The 18,756-nt window shown below is 38.4% G+C and overlaps 1 protein-coding gene across 2 annotated transcripts in view; it reads left to right on the top strand.

Moving 5' to 3' along the window:
• Nucleotides 1-18,756, top strand: part of SLC35F3 (solute carrier family 35 member F3) — a 481,439-nt gene that overhangs the window by 448,463 nt on the left and 14,220 nt on the right. For both annotated transcript variants that reach the window (XM_007522917.3, XM_016188059.2), the window contains one exon: nt 13,929-14,148. In XM_007522917.3, the coding sequence (XP_007522979.1) occupies nt 13,929-14,148 (220 nt within the window). The remainder of the gene's footprint in view (nt 1-13,928; nt 14,149-18,756) is intronic.

Here is an 18,756-nt window from a genome sequence, read left to right as displayed (position 1 = left end):
CACTGAAAAAAATCCACTTTCCTAGACTATATACCTCTCTCACAACCAAAACTGATTGTAACTAGATATTTATACACTCTGTGTAAAAGGAACCTATAAATAAAATCGGGACTAGAAGTCATAGAGAAGTGTACTATCCTGGGTGCTGAAGGTTACAAAGGTGTCCTTTCTTTCCATTGTCCTTGTCGTGAATGGTACAAAGGTATCTAAGACACCAGTTTCTTTCAGAAAAAGATCTAATAGGTCTAAAGGTCTAAAAAGGTCTAATAGAAGTACCATTGATACAAACAGGAATTTTCTAACAAGAATTCTTAGGGCAAACAGGAATCCTGTGAGTGGCAGCTGCATAGGTTCAGGCTTCAGTCTAGGGTGAAAGAAATGAAAGCAGAAACTCATGTGTATGATGAAGGTTTTTCTAATCCAAATTAATACAAGTTCATCTCTCAATCATTGAATTTTAGGGAATCACTAGTGATTTTTCAAGAATAAGCAGTGCATGTCTTCAGTCAGTAGAACAGAGAGATATGCCAACTCCGGAAAAGGCTATTTTGTTCATTTTGAGACAGTTCTGGCTGGGACTGGTGAGGCCTGGGATAGGGGAGGAGGTAATGACACAAATGCAAGAGATAAAAGAATACTGCCTTCAAAGTCAGTAGGTGCACAGCCATACAGAAATCTTAGTGCCTGCCTTGAAGAGGTTTACAGCCAATATAAATCATTCGCAGCTAAAATGGAACATTATAGTTATTAATTGTGTTAACATTTCTGCCCCATGATATGCACCAAAATTTCATTTAAATTTTTTTTATTAAGTTTTTTATTTTTTTGAGAGAGATGCAGAGAGAGAGACACACAGATGGTGGTGTGGGGGATTGAACCTGGGACTTAGGAGCCTCAGGCATGAGAGTCTGTTTGCATAACCATTATGCTGTCACCCCCACCCTCATTTAAAATTTTATAAAATTATTCACATGATGTCAGTCCTGACTTGTCACTCTTACTGAGTTTATGGCATCTTATTTTGTTGTAGACTCAAAATAAAGAAAACATGGTCAATCCATCTGACACTGAATTACTTTAGCCTTTACATAGGAAGAGTTTTTTTTTTTAGAGGTCTGTTAATAAAGTCAGAAGGAGAGCATTTAAAAGAAAAAATTCAGGGAAGTTATCCTAAGGATAAATTTGTACCCATGCTTTTAAATAGTTTTGGCATAGCTCATGAAAACAGAAAAGATCATTGCCCATATATCTGCATAATTAGCTGCAGGGAATATACCCTAAATCCTCATACCCATTTCTGAAAAATCCAGGGAAACAGATTCCTGACTGTTAGCACAATCGCTGAGCCAGCAGTGACAAAGGAAACAGTACAAATTGATTCTGCTTGGTTTTCTTTTCATTTTTTTTCTTTCTTTCTTTCTTTTTTTTTTCTTGTCTGGGAGAGAGGATGAGTAATAACTCTCTTTGTGGTAAAGATAGTTCACTTTACCTGGCATCAGCTACCTCTAAGGTTTCACTAAAATCAATGCATAAAATGGGAAGGGGAATTAAGATCCCTTAGTTCTAGATACAACTCTGCTACTAACTAAATCCCAGGATCCTGGGAATAACTTGTCATCTCTGTGCCTTGAATTTCCTATATGCGTATAGAAATTTGGTCTCTAAGTCCCTACTGGACTAGATAATTTCCAATTTTTCAATATCCACTTGCTAAACTTTCTAGCCATATGAATGTGCTGAATGTGCTGATGTTGGCAAAAAGCACACCTAGATTTTGACAGCACTGTCTTGTTCATTTATTTACCAGTAATTATTGACTAGCACTCTAAATCAAAGATTGCTGTAAGTCCTGAAAGGCACAAAAGTATTTAAGACACTGGTTTCTTCCAGAAAGCTATCAGTGATCTACTGGAAGAGACATTAATACAAACAGTGATTATGAAACTCAATGGATGTGGACAGTAGCTAGATTAAAAGTGTTATGGGGCAGAATTTCAGGATGCCTAGGGAAGGGGTCTGAAGGTTGAAGAAACTCTGGAAAGGGAATACTGAGAAATATTACTGGGATGATAATATCAGAATTCTCAAGTTTGTGGGAGCATAACCAAGTTTATCACAATACCGAGAACACCTTGAGCTGAGGAGACAGCACAGCAGTTGAACAGAGGACTGCAACTCTAGTTGAAGTTTGTTTGTTTTCTGTACTTTATAATTCTTTGCTAAAATGATCTCTGACTTTTTGAATCTGTGTTTGTAGGTTAAGTTTAGTTTCTTGTATTGATTTCATAATGAGTTTTCTGAACTCGTTTTTTTTTTTTTCAGATCTATATCTGGTCATTTAGAGTTTCTGTCATTACTGTGTGTATTTCTCAGTTTCCACTTTTAGTGTGGCTTTTGTTGTTGTGCCAGCAGGAGGTACTGTAGCTAAGGTGTTGTATTTCCCTGTCTATATATCTTGGTGGGGGGAGGGAGATTTTATTCTGTTTAGTGTCTTTGATGTTAATATAGGGTCTCCCTGTTGTTGTTCCAGCCTCTGGGGGGTAATAGCATTGGAAAAAATTTTTTTTCTCCTGTGGCTTAGTGAGTTTCTGAAGAAATCATGGTTGTATTTTGTTGAGTTCTCAAGTGACCTGTTTTAGTAGTTGATTGGGGAGAACAAAGGGAGACTTCTATTATTCCATAACCATGCCTCCAGAAGTCCTCTTCAATTTCTTTTAGAAAACCAAAGAGAAGTCCATAGCATTTGCCATAACTTTTTCACTCCAATAAATTGCTGTTGGATTTTATGTTGTGATAATATAATCCTGGTTTAATGTTGACAGTTTAGTGAATTTCACAGCAAATCATTCCTAGAGCAGAAGTGAAGAGGCAGCAAAATGGAAGTGCAAATTCAATATCTGGAGGCCAGGCAGTGGCACACCTAGTTAGGTGCTCACATTACAGTGCTTGAAGATCCAGGTTCAAGCCCCTGGTCCCCACCTTTAGAGGGTAATATTCAGGAGTGGTGGAGCAGGGCTACAAGTGTCTTTATGTCTCTCTCCCTCTCAATCTCCCCCTTCCTTCTCAACTTCTCTTTGTGTCTATCCAATAATAAATAAGTATATGGAAAAATTCAATAGCTGTTCTTCTTGTGCCTGTTAATCATTGCTAAGTGTTGTTACCCTCTACTTTGAGGAGGGATGTACTTCATTAAAGAAGGTTGACTCCTCCTGAGCTACAGGTTCCATTTTATCACTAACCACCCTCATGAGAACCAACCCCCAGACTGTGTATCTGCACCTGCCAGGGAGAAAAATCTCATCTGATAACAAGTGGTCTTTCTGCAACAGAAAACCTTTTATGCATTACACACACTTTTACAAGCAGAAACTCTCTAGGCAATTTTGTTTCATATGGAATATATTTGAATGAACCCCCTAGAAAAAAAGTAAAATTGTTTCTAAGAGAATGTCTCAGAGTGGGAGGAAAGTCATACTGTATAGTCTTCCATCCTTCCCAAGTGGTCAAATTACTTCAGCTACTGTTTCAGTCTCCCACACATAATGGAAGCTCCTAAGCAGCCCTCGGTTTACTGCTTCAGTATTCCCTCTTTGGCATGGAATCTAGAATTGTTGCACTATAACATGTCAGGGCTTTGTAAACAAGGTGATGTTCAAAGAACAGATGCTATCTCTTTGCTTTTCAGATATTTCTGTGGTTCATTGTGTGTGCAGAATAACCGACTAAGCTCCAAACAGAAAATAGATGCCTGTGAAGGAAGCAATTCCTCATTGGCGAAATCCCTTATTCTTCTCAAATATTTCTTTTCTAAGACATAGTTAAGTCTGGATTATTGGGGGAGGGGGATACTATACCAGGGAATAAAATTTCGTGTATGTTGTGGATCCCTTTTAAAAAAGATGCCCTATGACACTAGTGGTACCCTATAAAAGTGTCTCAGGCATATGTTTTTTGAACTGACTAGTAAGAGAGAGAGAGAGATTATAGATGGATAGTTGAGTGCATACAATTTCTGTGCTCACTTTAGACAAAGCACTCTACTTTGTTGCTTAGAAAACATACAGTGTAGAGGATCACAATAATAACCATGATTCATTTTTTATTGTGTATTTTTACTGTGGTTTAGGCACATCTTTAAAACTTAATTCTAATATATAAAGCTACTTTGGTCTGCTATGGAATGGAAAATGTGTAAGTACAGTTTTATTTTCTTTTTGAAAATTTTTATTATATTTTTTTATTTATTGGATAGAGAGCCAGAAATTGAGAAAGCGTGGGATGATAGGGAGAGAGACAGAGAGACACCTGCAGCCCTGCTTCACTACTCGCAAGGCTTTTTCCCTGCAGATGGGGAGCAGAGCCTCGAACCCAGGTCCTTGTGCACTGTGAAGTGTGTGCTCAAGGAGGTGCACTACCACCCAGCCCCCAGTTTTACTTCCTTATGTGCAGTAATGGCTTACATGGGAAAAGCATTTTCCTTAAAATGTTCTAAATGTTTTGAATTTTTCAAAGTAAAGGCTAATTATGACTATAGTAATGTTTGCTTCTATTAGCTTAAAATATTGAATAAGGGATGATGAGATAGCTTTCCTGGGAAGGTGCTTATTTTGGCATGCATGCAATCCAGGTTCTGTCCTCTTGCCTCTATGGCAGTGAGGGAAGCTTCAGTGCTGTGGTGTTTCTCCCTCTCTGCCTGTCTCTTCCATTCCATCTGAAAATAATCAGCCTGGAGTTGTGAAGTAACACTGACAACCAAAAAGTGTTAAATAATTATAAATGTTTAAGAAAAGATATAGACATTTATCCTGCAGTTTTCTGCTTGTACCTGGATGTTTCTCAGACTTTTGCCGATTTGGGTTGTTTCATTTTCTGACCTCAGTATCAAAGAGTTAGCCTTCTACTGACGCTGGTGTATTCTTTATAATTGCCTTAATATTTTTACATCGTAATTCTTAATGAAGATTCAAATGGCTTCAGGCTATATTAATACATTATGCTTCTAGTCCATTCTACCATCAATCTTTAGCACATCTTAAGGATTTCACTGGCATCTGGGAAACTACCTTACCTTTTAGATACAAAACAAGAGCAAAAACCCTAGAGTGCTAGAACCTAATTCTCTCCATGATACCTGCTTTCTCTATAGTAGTTATGCAATTATATCCTAATCATGTAAATTGATGAGGAATTTGATTAATAACGATTGGATAATCTATAAGCTGTATTCTATTATGAGTGCAATTATTTCAGAATAAATTCTAAAACCTGAAGAAAACTATAAGCATGAAGATATTTGTCTTCTTTAATTTTGAGAGCAAAAATTGGGAGTGATATAATATCACAATACGTTTACTAGTTCCAATGGTGGGCAAAAACGCAACAGAATATCCATGTCAATATGCTTGTAGAATATCACCTGCTACAATTCCATAGAAAGAGGAAGGAAAATTCAGTAAATAGAAAACTATGTGATACTAAGGAAATATTCTTTTTTATTTATTTATTTATTTATTTATTTTAAAAAGGAGAAATTAACAAAACCATAGGATAAGAGGAGTACAACTCCACACAGTTCCCACCACCAGATCTCCCTATCCCATCCCCTCCCTTGATAGCTTTCCTATTCTTTATCCCTTTGGGAGTATGGATCCAAGATCCTTGTGGGATACAGAAGGTGGAAGGTCTGGCTTCTGTAATTGCTTCCCCGCCGAACATGGGTGTTGACTGGTTGATCCATACTCCCAGCCTGTCTCTCTCTTTCCCTAGTGGGGTGGGGCTCTGGGGAAGCAGAGCTCCAGGACACATTGGTGGGGTCAACTGTCCAGGGAAGTCTGTTTGACATCATGGTAGCATCTGGAACCTGGTGGCTGAAAATAGAGTTAACATACAAAGCCAAACAAGTTGTCGAATAATCATGGTCCTAAAGGCTGGAATAGTGCAGATGAAGTGTTGGGGGGGGGGGGTCTTCTATTTTGTAGCTAGCTAGTAGGCATATTTTAGTTATATTTCAAGGGGCCTATTGCTATATGGGTTTTTTTAGTTTTAGGTTTTTTACTAGATTTTTTTTTTTTAGTTTTTTTTTTTTTCTCTGAGCCTGAAATCTGCTATGCAGGTGGATCCAAGTTATTGTCTGGGGAGGTGATTTCCTGGCTGGAAAAGGGACAGAAAGCTGAATCAGGGAAGAGAGTAGCTCCCTAATATGGGGGAGGGGTATAAATATTGTTGACTGTAAACCCCACTGATTTGATTTGGTCTGGGGCCCATATTCAGCTCAGGAGCCTATGTGACCTCTGCATTCCTATAGATCTGAGCTCACATTCTGTGGTCATGAATAGGAACATTCTATGCTTCCCCAATATTGACCAACCTTCCTCAGGTGTAGCATAGAGTATGTTGTCCATCTTCCCTTCCGAGGATGGAACATTCTCTACTGTTGTTGATCCAAGTTAAGGGCAAGGTCCTATGGGGGCCCACAAAGGGGTCTATTTTGTTGTTCCTGATAGAGATGACTGGTAACAATGGAGAAAGGGATTTATTTGAGGTCTAAGTCCATCATGACTGTTTGGGAATCTCAGGACTCCCCGACTAGGGCCCCAGCTGATGGGGTGGCCTGATAGTGACTACAGAGTCATCATTAAAGTATGCCAGTCTCTTGCCCTTATTCAACTGTTGAATTCTTTGCTTTTATAAGGTTAGCTTTGGAGAGAGAGAACTATAATAGGTGAGAAGGGTATCTAAGTCTAATTAGATACTATTTCATTAGGAACTTTATACTGACTCACTGCAGACTATTGTGTACTTTTGCTTTCAGGTATATGTTTTGTCCTAGTTTATGGATACATGTTAACATATGCTCTATCTCACGGGACCTGGTCTATATCTAGGTTTTGGGACTTTGTTAGGAAGTGTACCTCCTAGAATGGAATTAGAGAATACTATGAAAGGAAAGGTCTCACCCAAGTAATGAAACTGAGGGTTGTCATTCCACACCTGACATCTCTGGACACAGTCTGAAGTGAAGCATGCTGAGGTGGTACTTGTTGTATTGAATAGGTTGGCATCGGCGGATGCAATATTATTTGTTATGAATTGAGAGAAGCATGAAGGACAGTGCGCCCCACCCTAGAGGTTCCAGGACAGGGTGAAATATAGGCTCTATAGCAGAAATATGAGGTTTCTGCTGTCTTAGGGTTCAAGAAGATAATAGATAGTTATTGTTATAATATAATCACGTTATTTGGTAATTGGGTTAACTTTGAAAAATCCCTTTGTTACTATTTGCTGTATAATACCCAACATCACCATAATTTATCCTTTGACATTATTTGTATATAGCTGTGCCAGTGGTTGCATCTGTACTCCAAGGTCTAGGCTTTTGAGAGAGTCCACATATCAAAGACTCAGCCTATATATTACAAAGACTCAGTCTATGCTTTAAAAAGTTTGAGACATACAATAAAATTTTCCCTTCTCATATTAATTAGTGATTTATAAACTACAAATTGATAGGAGTATAAATAAACACCATTCCCACCACCAAAAGACTATGTTCCATCCCACCTACCCACCCACCCCACCACCACCCTGGGAAGCCATATATCCACCCTCACCCTCACCCCAGGATTTTTACTTTAATGCCCTATTCCAGATTTAGTCAAATCCTGCTTTTAGTTTCCCTTTCTGTTCTTCTTTCTCAACTTCTGTTGATGAGTGGGGACATCCCATACTCATCTTTATCTTTCTGGCTTAGCTCACTTAACATAATTCCTTCTAGCTCCATCCAAAATGGGTCAGAGAAGGTGGGTTCATTGTTCTTAATAATTGCATAGTATTCCATTGTGTATATATACCACAGCTTTCTCAGCCACTCATCTGTTGTTGGGCACCTGGGTTGATTCCAGATTTTAGCTATTACGAGTTGTGCTGCTATGAACATAAGTGTTCAAATATCTTTTTGGTCAGGTTATGGAGTCCTTGGGGTATATCCCCAGGAGAGGAATGACTGGGTCATATGGAAGGTTCATGTATAGCCTTGTAAGAGTTCTCCAGATTGCTCTCCATAGAGGTTGGACCAATTTACAATTCCACGAGCAGTGCAGAAGGGTTCCTCTGTCCCCGCAGCCTCTCCAGCATTTGTTGCTGCTGTCCTTTTTCATGTATGCCATTCTCACAGGGGTGAGGTGGTATCTCAGTGTTGTCTTTATTTGCATTTCTCTGACAATCAGCGACCTGGTGCAATTTTTCATGTGTTTGTTAGCCTTTTGGATCTCTTCTGTAGTGAATGTTCTCTTCATATCCTCTGCCCATTTTTGGATGGTGTCATTTGGGTTTTTGTTACTAAGTTTGCTGAGCTCTTTGTATATTTTGGTGATTAGTCTCTTGTCTGATGTATGGTCCCTGAAGATCTTCTCCCATTCTGTGAGGGGTCTCTTTGTTTGTGTGGTAGTTTCTTTGGCTGTGCAGATTTTCAATTTGATGTAGTTCCATTTATTTGTTTCTGCTTTAGTCTTTCTTGCAATTGGGTTTGTTTCATCAAAGATGTGCTTGATGTTTAGGTGGGAAAGTGTTCCACAAATATTTTCCTCTAAATATTTGATAGTTTCTGGTCTAACATCCAGGTCCTTGATCCATTTGGAGTTGATTTTTGTTTCTGGTGAGATAAGGTGGTTCAGTTTCATTCTTCTGCATGTTTCTAACCAGTTTTCCCAGCACCATTTATTGAAGAGAGCCTCCTTCCATTTAATACTTTGGGCCCCCTTATCAAAGATTAGATGTCCATAGGTGTGGCGGTTTAGTTCTGGGCTTTCAATTCTGTTTTCTGGTCTGAGTGCCTATTTTTGTTCCATTACCAGGCTGTTTTGATGATGATGGCCTTATAATATAGTTTGAGATCTGGGAGTGTGATGCCTCCATTTCTGTTTCTTTTCCTCAAGATTGTTTTGGCAATTCTGGATGTTTATAAATGCTTGCAGTTTATGTTCTATTCTCTTAAAGAAGCTAGGTGGAACTTTGATAGGTATTGCATTAAATTTGTATATGGCTCTGGAGAGAATATTCATTTTGATGATATTAATTCTTCCAATCCATGATCATAAGATGTCTTTCCATTTCTTGGTATCAGTTTCTATTTCCTTGAATAGTTTTCACTCACAGTTTTCAGTATACAAGTCTTTTACTTCTTTGGTCAGGTTTATTCCTAGATATTTTATTGATTTTTCTGCAACAGTGAATGGGAGGGATATCTGGATATCTTCTTCTTCAGATTTAGTATTTGCATAAAGAAATGCCACTGACTTTTGTACATTGATTTTGTAAACTGACACCTTGCTATATGGCCTAGTAGCTTCCAGTAATTTTCTGCTAGATTCTATAGGTTTTTCTATGTATACTATCATATCATCTGCAAATAGTGAGAGCTTGACTTCTTCCCTTCCAATCTGTATTCCTTTGATTTCTTTCTCTTGCCTGATTGCTATGGCAAGAACTTCCAGTGCTACATTGAAGAGTAATGGTGATAATGGACACTGTCTAGTCTCTGATCTGAGAGGGAATGCTTTCAGCTTCTGTCCACTGAGTATGATGTTGGCTGTAGGTTTGCTATATATGGCCTCCACTAATTTGAGGAATTTCCCATCTATTCCCATGTTTTGTAGTGTTTTGAGCATGAATAGGTGTTGGATTTTGTCAAAGCCTTTCTCTGCATCTACTGAGATAATCATGTGATGTTTGGTTTTGCTTTTATTTATGTGGTGAATTACATTGATTGACTTACATGTGTTAAACCAGCCTTGCATTCCTAGGATAAATCCCACTTGGTTGTGATGGACAATCTTTTTGATATACTGCTGTATCCGGTTGGCTAGGATCTTATTTAATATTTTGGCATCTGAGTTCATCAAAGATATTTGTCTGTAGTTTTCCCTTTTTGTTGTATCCTTATCTGCTTTAGGTATCAGGGTGATATTGGCTTCATAGAAGGTGGAAGGGAATGTTCCTGTTTCCTTGATCTTGTGGAAGAGCTTTAGAAGTATAGGTATTAGCTTTTCCTGAAAGTTTTGTAGAATTCCTTTGTGAAGCCATCTGGTCCAGGACTTTTGTTGTTGGGGAGAGTCTTAATAATTCTTTCAATTTCTTTGTCTGTGATTGGTGCATTTAAGTTTTGTAGTTCTTCTTGGTTCTGTTTTGGAAGGGTATATGTTTCCAGGAATTCTTCCGTTTCTTCTAGATTCTCTAGCTTGGTGGCATATAGTTCTTCGTAGAAGTCTCACATGATTTTCTGTATTTCTGTTGTGTCAGTTGTGATATCTCCTATATCATTTGCAATTCTATTTATTTGGATCTTCTCCCCCCCCCTTTTTTTTTTTTTTTTAGTGAGTCTGGTGAGGGATTTGTCAATCTCATTTACTTATTCAAAGAACCAACTTCATTGATCAATCTTTTGTATGGTTCTCTTATTTTCTTTCTTTCTTTCTTTCTTTCTTTCTTTTTTTTTTTTTTTTTTTTGCCTCCAGGGTTATTGCTGAGGCTCGGTGCCTCCACTGCTCCTGGAGGTTATTTTTCCCATTTTGTTGCCCTTGCTGTTGTGCTTGTTGTAGTTGTTATTGTTGTCATAGCTGTCGTTGTTGTTGTTGGATAGGACAAAGAGAAATGGAGAGAAGAGGAGAAGACAGAGAAGGGGAGAGAAAGACAGACACCTGCAGACCTGCTTCACTGCCTGTGAAGCGACTCCACTGCAGGTGGGGAGTGAGGGGCTTGAACCAGTTCCTTGCCGGCCCTTGAGCTTTGCACCATGTGCGCTTAGCCTGTTGCTACCACCTGAAACCCGGTTCACTTATTTTCGATGTTGTTTATTTCTGCTCTAATTTTAGTGATTTCCGTCCTTCTGGTTGCTTTAGCACCCCTTTGTTCTTCTTCCTCTAAGTCCTTAAGGCGTGAAGTAAGGTCATTTATCTTAACTTTTTCTTGTTCTCTAATATGTGTTTCCCTCTCAATACTGTTTTATCTCTGTCCCAAATATTTTGATAGGTTGCGTCTTTGTTTTCATTTGTTTCCAGTAACATTTGAATTTCTTGCTTGAGTGCTTCTCTGACCCAGTGGATCTTAAGCAGTATGTTGTTGAGTTTCCAAATTCTGTGACTTTTAGTAATTTTCTGTTTGTTGTTGAATGTCAGCTTTACTCCACTGTGGTCTGTGAAGATATTTGGGAAGATTTCAGTGCTCTTGAATTTGTTGATACTGTTTTTGTGGCCTAATATGTGGTCTATCCTTGAGTATGTGCTATGTGGATTTGAAAAGAATGTGTATTCCAGTTTTTTGGGGTGAAGGATCTGAAAATGTCCAGGAGGTCTAGTCTGTTCATCTCTTCATTTAATTCTTTTGTTTCTTTGTTGATTCTCTGCTTAGTTATCTATGTGAGAGTGGGGGGTTGAAGTCTCCCACAATTATTGCATTACTATTGATGTATTTTTGTAGTTCTTTCAGGAGGTGTTTGATGTATTTAGATGGTCCCTCACTGGGTGAATAGATGTTAATAATTGTTAAATCTTCTTGGTTGATTGATCCTTTAATCATTATGTAATAGCCTTGCCTATATTTTATTACTTTATTTAATTTAAAGTCTATGGTGTCAGAGATGAGAATAGCTGTTCCTGCCCTTTTTTTTTTTTTATGGTCCATTAGCCTGTATGATAGTTTTCCATCCTTTCACTTTCAGTCTGTGTTTATGGTACTAATTCTTCCTATCCATGAACATGAGATATCTTTCTACTTTGTATTTTTCCATTTCCTTTGTATTTTTTCTATTTCTATTGTATTTTTCTATTTTCTTGAACAGTTAATGTCAATTTAATGTCACAGTTTTCAGTATGCAGGTCTTTCACTTGTTTTCTTTCTTTTTAAAAAATTTCTTTATTGGGGAATTAGTGTTTTACATTTGACAATAGACAGAATAGTTTGTACATGCATAACATTTCTCAGCTTTCCATATAACAATACAACCCCCACTAGGTCCTCTGAAGGACCTGTATTCTCCTCCCACCCCAGCCACCCCAGAGTCTTTTACTTTAGTGCAATACACCAACTCCAGTTCAGGTTCTACTTGTGTTTTCTTTTCTGATCTTGTTTTTCACTTCTGCCTGAGAGTGAGATCATCCCATATTCATCCTTCTCTTTCTGACTTATTTCACTTAACATGAATTTTTCAGTGTCCATCCAAGATCAGCTGAAAACGGTGAAGTCACCATTTTTTACAAATGAGTAGTATTCCATTGTGTATATATACCACAACTTGCTCAGCCACTCATCTGTTGTTTGACACCTGGGTTGCTTCCAGGTTTTGGCTTTTACAAATTGTGCTGCCAAGAACATATGTGTACACAGATCTTTTTGAATGGGTATGTTGGGTTCCTTAGGATATATCCCCAGGAGACGAATTGCAGGATCATAGGGTAGGTCCATTTCTAACCTTCTGAGAGTTCTCCAGACAGTTCTCCATAGCGGATGGACCAATTGACATTCCTACCAGCAGTGCAGGAGGCTTCCTTTGACCCCACAGCCTCTCCAGCATTTGTTACTGCTACTACTTCTGATGTATGACATTCTCACAGGAGTGAAGTGGTATTTCATGTCTTTATTTGCATTTCTCTGACAATCAAAGACTTGGAGCATTTTTTCATGTGTTTCTCGGCCTTTTGGATCTCTTCTGTGGTGAATATTCATGTCCTCCCCTCATTTTTGCATGGGGTTATTTGTTTTCTTGTTGTTGAGTTTAGCAAGGTCTTTATATATTCTGGTTATTAGCCTCTTGTGTGATGTATGGCATGTAAAGATCTTCTCCCATTCTGTGAGAGGTCTCTTGGTTTGGGTAGTGGTTTCCTTTGCTGTGCAGAAGCTTTTTAATTTTGCATGATCACAAAGATACTTCCATTTTAGAGCAATCTTTAAAAATATATGTACCAGTATTTTTTTCTTCAAGTATTCACCCTCCTCCATAATCAATCAATCAATAATATTTGATGATTTCCTTCTCTTACTAAGAAAGTGAAAGAATCCCTCAGTTGATTGCATTGCATTGGACCTTCTTTGGACTACAAATTTCTAATTTTACTTTATAGTGAGAAATATAAATTCCAAACCTGGGGGGTTGAGCAGCAGGTGGTTCATCTGATGCACACATTACCATACATAAGAACCCAGGTTAGAAAATTGGGTCACCTCATGAGAGTGCCTGCAGGAGGGAATCTTCATGAGTAGTGGAACAATGTTTCAGTGTTTCTCTTGTTTTTCTCTTTGCCTCACCTTCTACCTAGAATGTGAGATGGATTCTAGCAGCAATAGGGTCATGTAGGCATTGAATCCCAGTGATAACCCTAGTGAGAAAAAAAGATAAATTCAAACTTGTTTTTAATTTATTCCCTTTTGTTGCCCTTGTTGTTTTTTTGTTGTAGTTATTATTATTGTTGTTATTGATGTCATCATTGTTGGATAGGACAGAGAGAAATGGAGAGAGGAGGGGAAGACAGAGAGGGGGAGAGAAAGACAGACACCTGTAGACCTGCTTCACCACCTGTGAAGCAACTCCCCTGCAGGTGGGGAGCCAGAGGCTCGAAATGGGATTCTTATGCTGGTCCTTGTGCTTTGCCCCACCTGCACTACCTCCTGACTTACTGATAAACTCAAACTTAACAAAAACAAAATGAATAGCTTTTGGCATCAGATTTTTTGTACAGTAGTATCTTTGATGAATTAAATAATTAGATTGAAGAGTTTAATAGAGGTAGTCTACAAAAATTAACAATAGTAATAAAGACAAGACCCCCACCCCTTTCTGTATTTGATAAAATAAGAGAGAGAGAAAAACTGGGTGTAAGGGAAAGTGGTCTGTCTCAACCCAAGAATATAATAACACTGCCTTTCTTTCCTTGTTTTAGGGAATGCTGTCGATTTTTTGGAGACAATGGCTTGACTTTGAAGGTGTTTTTTACCAAGGCAGCACCCTTTGGTGTTCTTTGGACACTCACAAACTACCTGTATTTACATGCAATAAAGAAAATAAATACTACGGATGTCTCCGTGTTGTTCTGCTGCAACAAAGCTTTTGTGTTCTTGCTCTCATGGATCGTTCTCAGGGACAGGTTCATGGGAGTGAGGGTAAGTTCCTTATTATCTGTCTTCACCCCTCACTCAGTGATTTCAACCAAAACCTGCCCATTGGCTTGCTTAACTCCATGTGCTGGACTATAAGTAGAAGCTGATGACCACTTTCCTTGATTTTCAGCAGAAGGCCTGGTTCTTGGTGTGCCTTGAAAACTTCTTGCTTGCAAAGCATAGTAGACAGCATTCATTTCAAGCACCTTTCTTTTCAAGCATTTCAACAAGCATTCCCTAAAGTATGTATCCATGGGCACCCAACCTCAGAATGGTGAGGAGCTCCCCCTCTCATATGCTCATTCCTATCACACAGGCAGCAGTGCCCTACAGCCTGGAATTCTCTGCTAACACATACACTCTGCCTAGGACATATCTGGAAGAAAAGGATCTTTTGTGCTTACACATGAATGAAGTCTTAGTAGGTCTTTTTTCTGAACTGTATGTACAAAGTCAAAGTAGCATAGGCATATTGATGTTAAATCTACATTTTGGAGAGGCAGAGTTATATTGCTTCACACCCAGACAATGGAGGAGTGAAATGATATCCCTTGAATCACCTCTTCCTGTTACAACCTAGACTTAGTAAATTTCATTAAAATTTAACGAAAGCCAGTTAGCGAAATCTCATTCCAGTTGTATGAAATATGATGTGTTATCAAATATCACCTGGAAGACTGAGGGACTCACCCTGAATAAAAGGAGTGTATGATATATTAGCTTTGATGGAATTCTGATAGTTTCTGCTTTTCCACCATCGATGACCAAGAGCTGCGACTGCCCCATCATCACCTTGATGCACAAAAGGACAAAAGTTGCATCAGACACACAGCTAGTTCTCCTGTAGTCAGAGTACATGGCTCACTTACTTCCTGCACCCACAGACCATGTAGACTAGCCATGAAGCTGAGAGTCCTTTTGATAGATAGTCCCATTAAAGTGAGCCATACTAGCACCCAGAAATGGGCAGACTACAAACCCTCTACTTGTCATTTCCCTGAGAACAATGACATCACCTAATGGTGAATTCACACCCAACTAGTTACTCAACAGCAATGGGGAACATGAGTCAACCACTGAGTTGTATTTTTAGTTTGCAGTAGGGGGGAATTTGTTTGGAGGCTTAGTGTTCATTTTGGAATTAAAAAAACCTCACTCACTTTGCTACCAGAAAAGCTTTCAGTACATAAATGATCTAATAACTCTCCACAAGAAACACAGGTACTTCTCGCAGTAGTCTGCCAACAGTCTGCCTGACTGAACTTTGAGGTCTCTGCTATCCTGGGGTCTACTAACTTTGTTTTAACTCACAGAGCCAAGAGAATGCATGGAACTTGGGTGTGATTCTAATGTTCAAAACAAACTCCTAATGAGCCCTATACAGAATAGAGAACCTTCAAGGTTAAATCTAAGCAGAAGAAAACAAAAATGTTATGTAGTTAAGAGAAAGAAGTACAAAAAGAAACCTGAGCCCCTGCTAAACTCTATTCTTTGTTGCTATGCATGAAAAAAAGACAGTCTCTTCCTAACATTCCTGAAGAATTATGAAATTTAACCATCTCAAACTTCTGATTAGTTGAAACTAATTTATTTGTGTTGTGTTGATGTCTTCAGCATCAAGCCAGCACTGAAACCAAGAATCAAGGAGTTGATGTTGATAATGGAATTTTATAGCTTGTAAAGTTGTGTATTTTAAATTACTATATAACTACACTTAGAAGTTTGTGACATATCATCTAAGAGCTTTCCATTCCAAGTCGAGGTGTATTTCCCTCTTCTCAGCTGCAAGAATTTAGAATACTGGCAAAAAAATGTGTGACACCAGATGTTGACAAGAGCAAATTAAAGATTTCCCTTGATAAACAGATATTTATGTTCAAGGTAAAGTCTTAAGTGATGCATGTGTTCTCCTAGACTTTTCTTAGTCTGTTGCTTGGTTAACTAGTACCATCCAATGTGTAATTTTCCAAAAATTTAAGAGAACAGATATGGTTGAGCTTAAAAGTTTGAGAATCAGAATAAAAAAATTGATGTGTTTTAGCTTTATGTTTGTAATTTTGTATCTGTTAGACATTTATTGACATCACAAGTGTTGTAGTCTCTTAAAGTTTTTAAGAGCTCCAGTCGGGGGCCCAGCAATAGTGTAAGGGGGTAATTACACATGGCACAAGGGGCAAAGATCCTGGTTCGAGCTCCCAGTGCCCCATCTGCAGGGGGGTTGCTTCACAAGTGGTGAAGTAGGTCTGCAAGTATCTATCTTTTTCTCCCCCTCTCTGTCTTCCCCTCCTCTCTCAATTTCTCTCTGTCCTATGCAACAACAGCAATAACAATAATAACAACAAGGGCAACAAAAATGGGAAAAGATGGCCTCCAGGAGCAATGGATTCATAGTGCAGGCACTGAGCCCCACTGATAACCCTGAAGGTAAAAAAAAAAAAAAAAAAAAACTCCATACATGTGAGAAGAGCAGAAATAAATCTATCTTCTAATACTAAGGAGATTCTAGTTATCCATGACATCAGCAGTAATACAGGCTGGCCTCCGTGTCATCTTTTGACTTTGTGGTCAGATGTACTTCTTATGTTTCCTGACTCTCTAGGCTCAGGATTTCTAACACAACAGGAACATGTTCTGTTTCAGAGCCAAGTGACTAAGGTTTGGATCCTAGGCCTGCTCTTAAAAGTTGCTGAATCTTGAGAAAGTTATTTGACATCTCTGAGGCTTTAATCACCTCATTTAAAAATAAAATATTAGTACTTTTAGAACAATGATGAAAATAGAATAAGGTGATGCATATTAGCACATAAAACTCAATCCATGTTGCCTCTTAATATTCTTACTCCCTACCCAACAAGAAGGGTTGTTGTTTGACTTTAATAATGTTGGCCATGTCGGAAGCTGAAAAGAATTTAGAAAGGTAGTTTTGTGTTGTATTAAGTACTGCCTTCCAAAACCCAAGGTCCACCCAGCTGTGATCAGCATCTGGATAAAGAAAGGGTAGACTGTGTAATACCATAGGAGAAATAGAAGAAGAGGTTGTTAAAGTGTTCAATGATAGTTTGTAACCAATATTTATGACTTATGAACCAGCAGGAACTAAGGAAAGAGCAAAAAAAACATAGTTAAGAGTTCATTCAGATGAACCCTCAAACCCCAGAAACACATACCTTGGGGCTTGTACTTCTAAGACCAGTTCCTGCTTAAATCAGGTCTGTTGCTGTTCAAAAGCGTTGAAATGCTTTCAGTGTTTCTCCAGACTCATCTGGATTAATTCCAGTTTGGATCCTACTTCCCCAGCTCCCATCTGAAAAGCTGTGCCCTACCACAAGGGAGGACACAGAACACACACCACAAAGGGGTCTATAACTCAGGCCCTTTTCCAGCCCCCCAAATACAAGGCCCCTCAAAACTGACATTCTTGGAGTTGACAGAACAGTCTTGGTATTCAGAGAGAAACTGTTGAGAAGTATATTTTTAATTTAGGATATTATTTCCCAATTTCCAAATAGCCCAAAATTATAGATCTAAAATACATTACAAGCCTCTGCCTCTAGCAGAGGGTATCTGGTCCATCCCATGTTTAGCCAAAGTGGAGAGCAGTACCACTCTGAGAAATGATTGGACTTCAGAGAGTGCTGCATCCACCCCCTCCTTTCTTTCTTGGTACTCTAGGGCTTCAGACACTTTCCTTCTCCTCCTGGTATGAGCAGGAACAATGTGGTCAGAGGGGGCATGAGGTATACAGTGACTTTTGGGGACTCTAGATCCAGAACCCTGGGGACTAGATAAGTTATGATAATGGATCACCTGTGAGGCCACCTTGAAGATGTTAAAGAGTGCCTGTGTCTCTTCCTCCTTGGGCTAATTTTTCACCAGCTTTAACAGTGATAGTCTCTCTTGTCCTTCTTGGTCTTACAGCTGATTGTATCTACCAATCTGGTTCCCTACATCCTCTCAAGCTTTGTTGGATCATGTGAGGGTTGGGGAGCAGGAAATGGTTAGAAAGGAAAGGTCAGGAATGATTAGCTTCTTAGTGTAAAATAAGATACTCTCCCAAAAGGAGTCTCGAAAGTGAGGAACATGCACAATCACTGGAAGCAAAACTGGCCTGTTTGATGAGAACTTCTGAGCTTTGGAAGTAGGAAAGTACTTCATAAAGTAAACCGAACAACCCAGATTCTGATAGAAAATATAATAGTGGCTGGAGTAGATAGCATAATGGTTATGCAAAGAGACTCTCATACCTGAGGCTCCTAAGTCCCAGGTTCAGTCCTTCACACCACCACAAGCCAGACCTGATTAGTGCTCTGGTAAAATATATATTTTTGATATATTTATAAATATAATTTATTTATATATCTATATATAAATTTATTTTTATATATTTATAGATATAATTTATATATTGATATATTGTATTATTATGTTAATATGTTATTTATTATTTATATATTATATTATAGAATTCATATATATTTATATAATATATATTTCCATTTTATAGATAGAACTAGAGTCTTTAAAAGAAATTACTGTTAAGAAAATACTCTCAGACTTTGTCCCCCAACTTGAGAGGGTTCTTTTGCTTTGGCTTTTGGGGTGTTGAGGGTG

The sequence above is a fragment of the Erinaceus europaeus genome, chromosome 6, assembly GCF_950295315.1.
Source record: "Erinaceus europaeus chromosome 6, mEriEur2.1, whole genome shotgun sequence".
In the NCBI taxonomy this organism is placed as follows: domain Eukaryota; kingdom Metazoa; phylum Chordata; class Mammalia; order Eulipotyphla; family Erinaceidae; genus Erinaceus; species Erinaceus europaeus.
The sequence above is the reverse complement of the archived record's forward strand: the minus strand, read 5'-3'. Positions and strand labels throughout refer to the sequence as shown.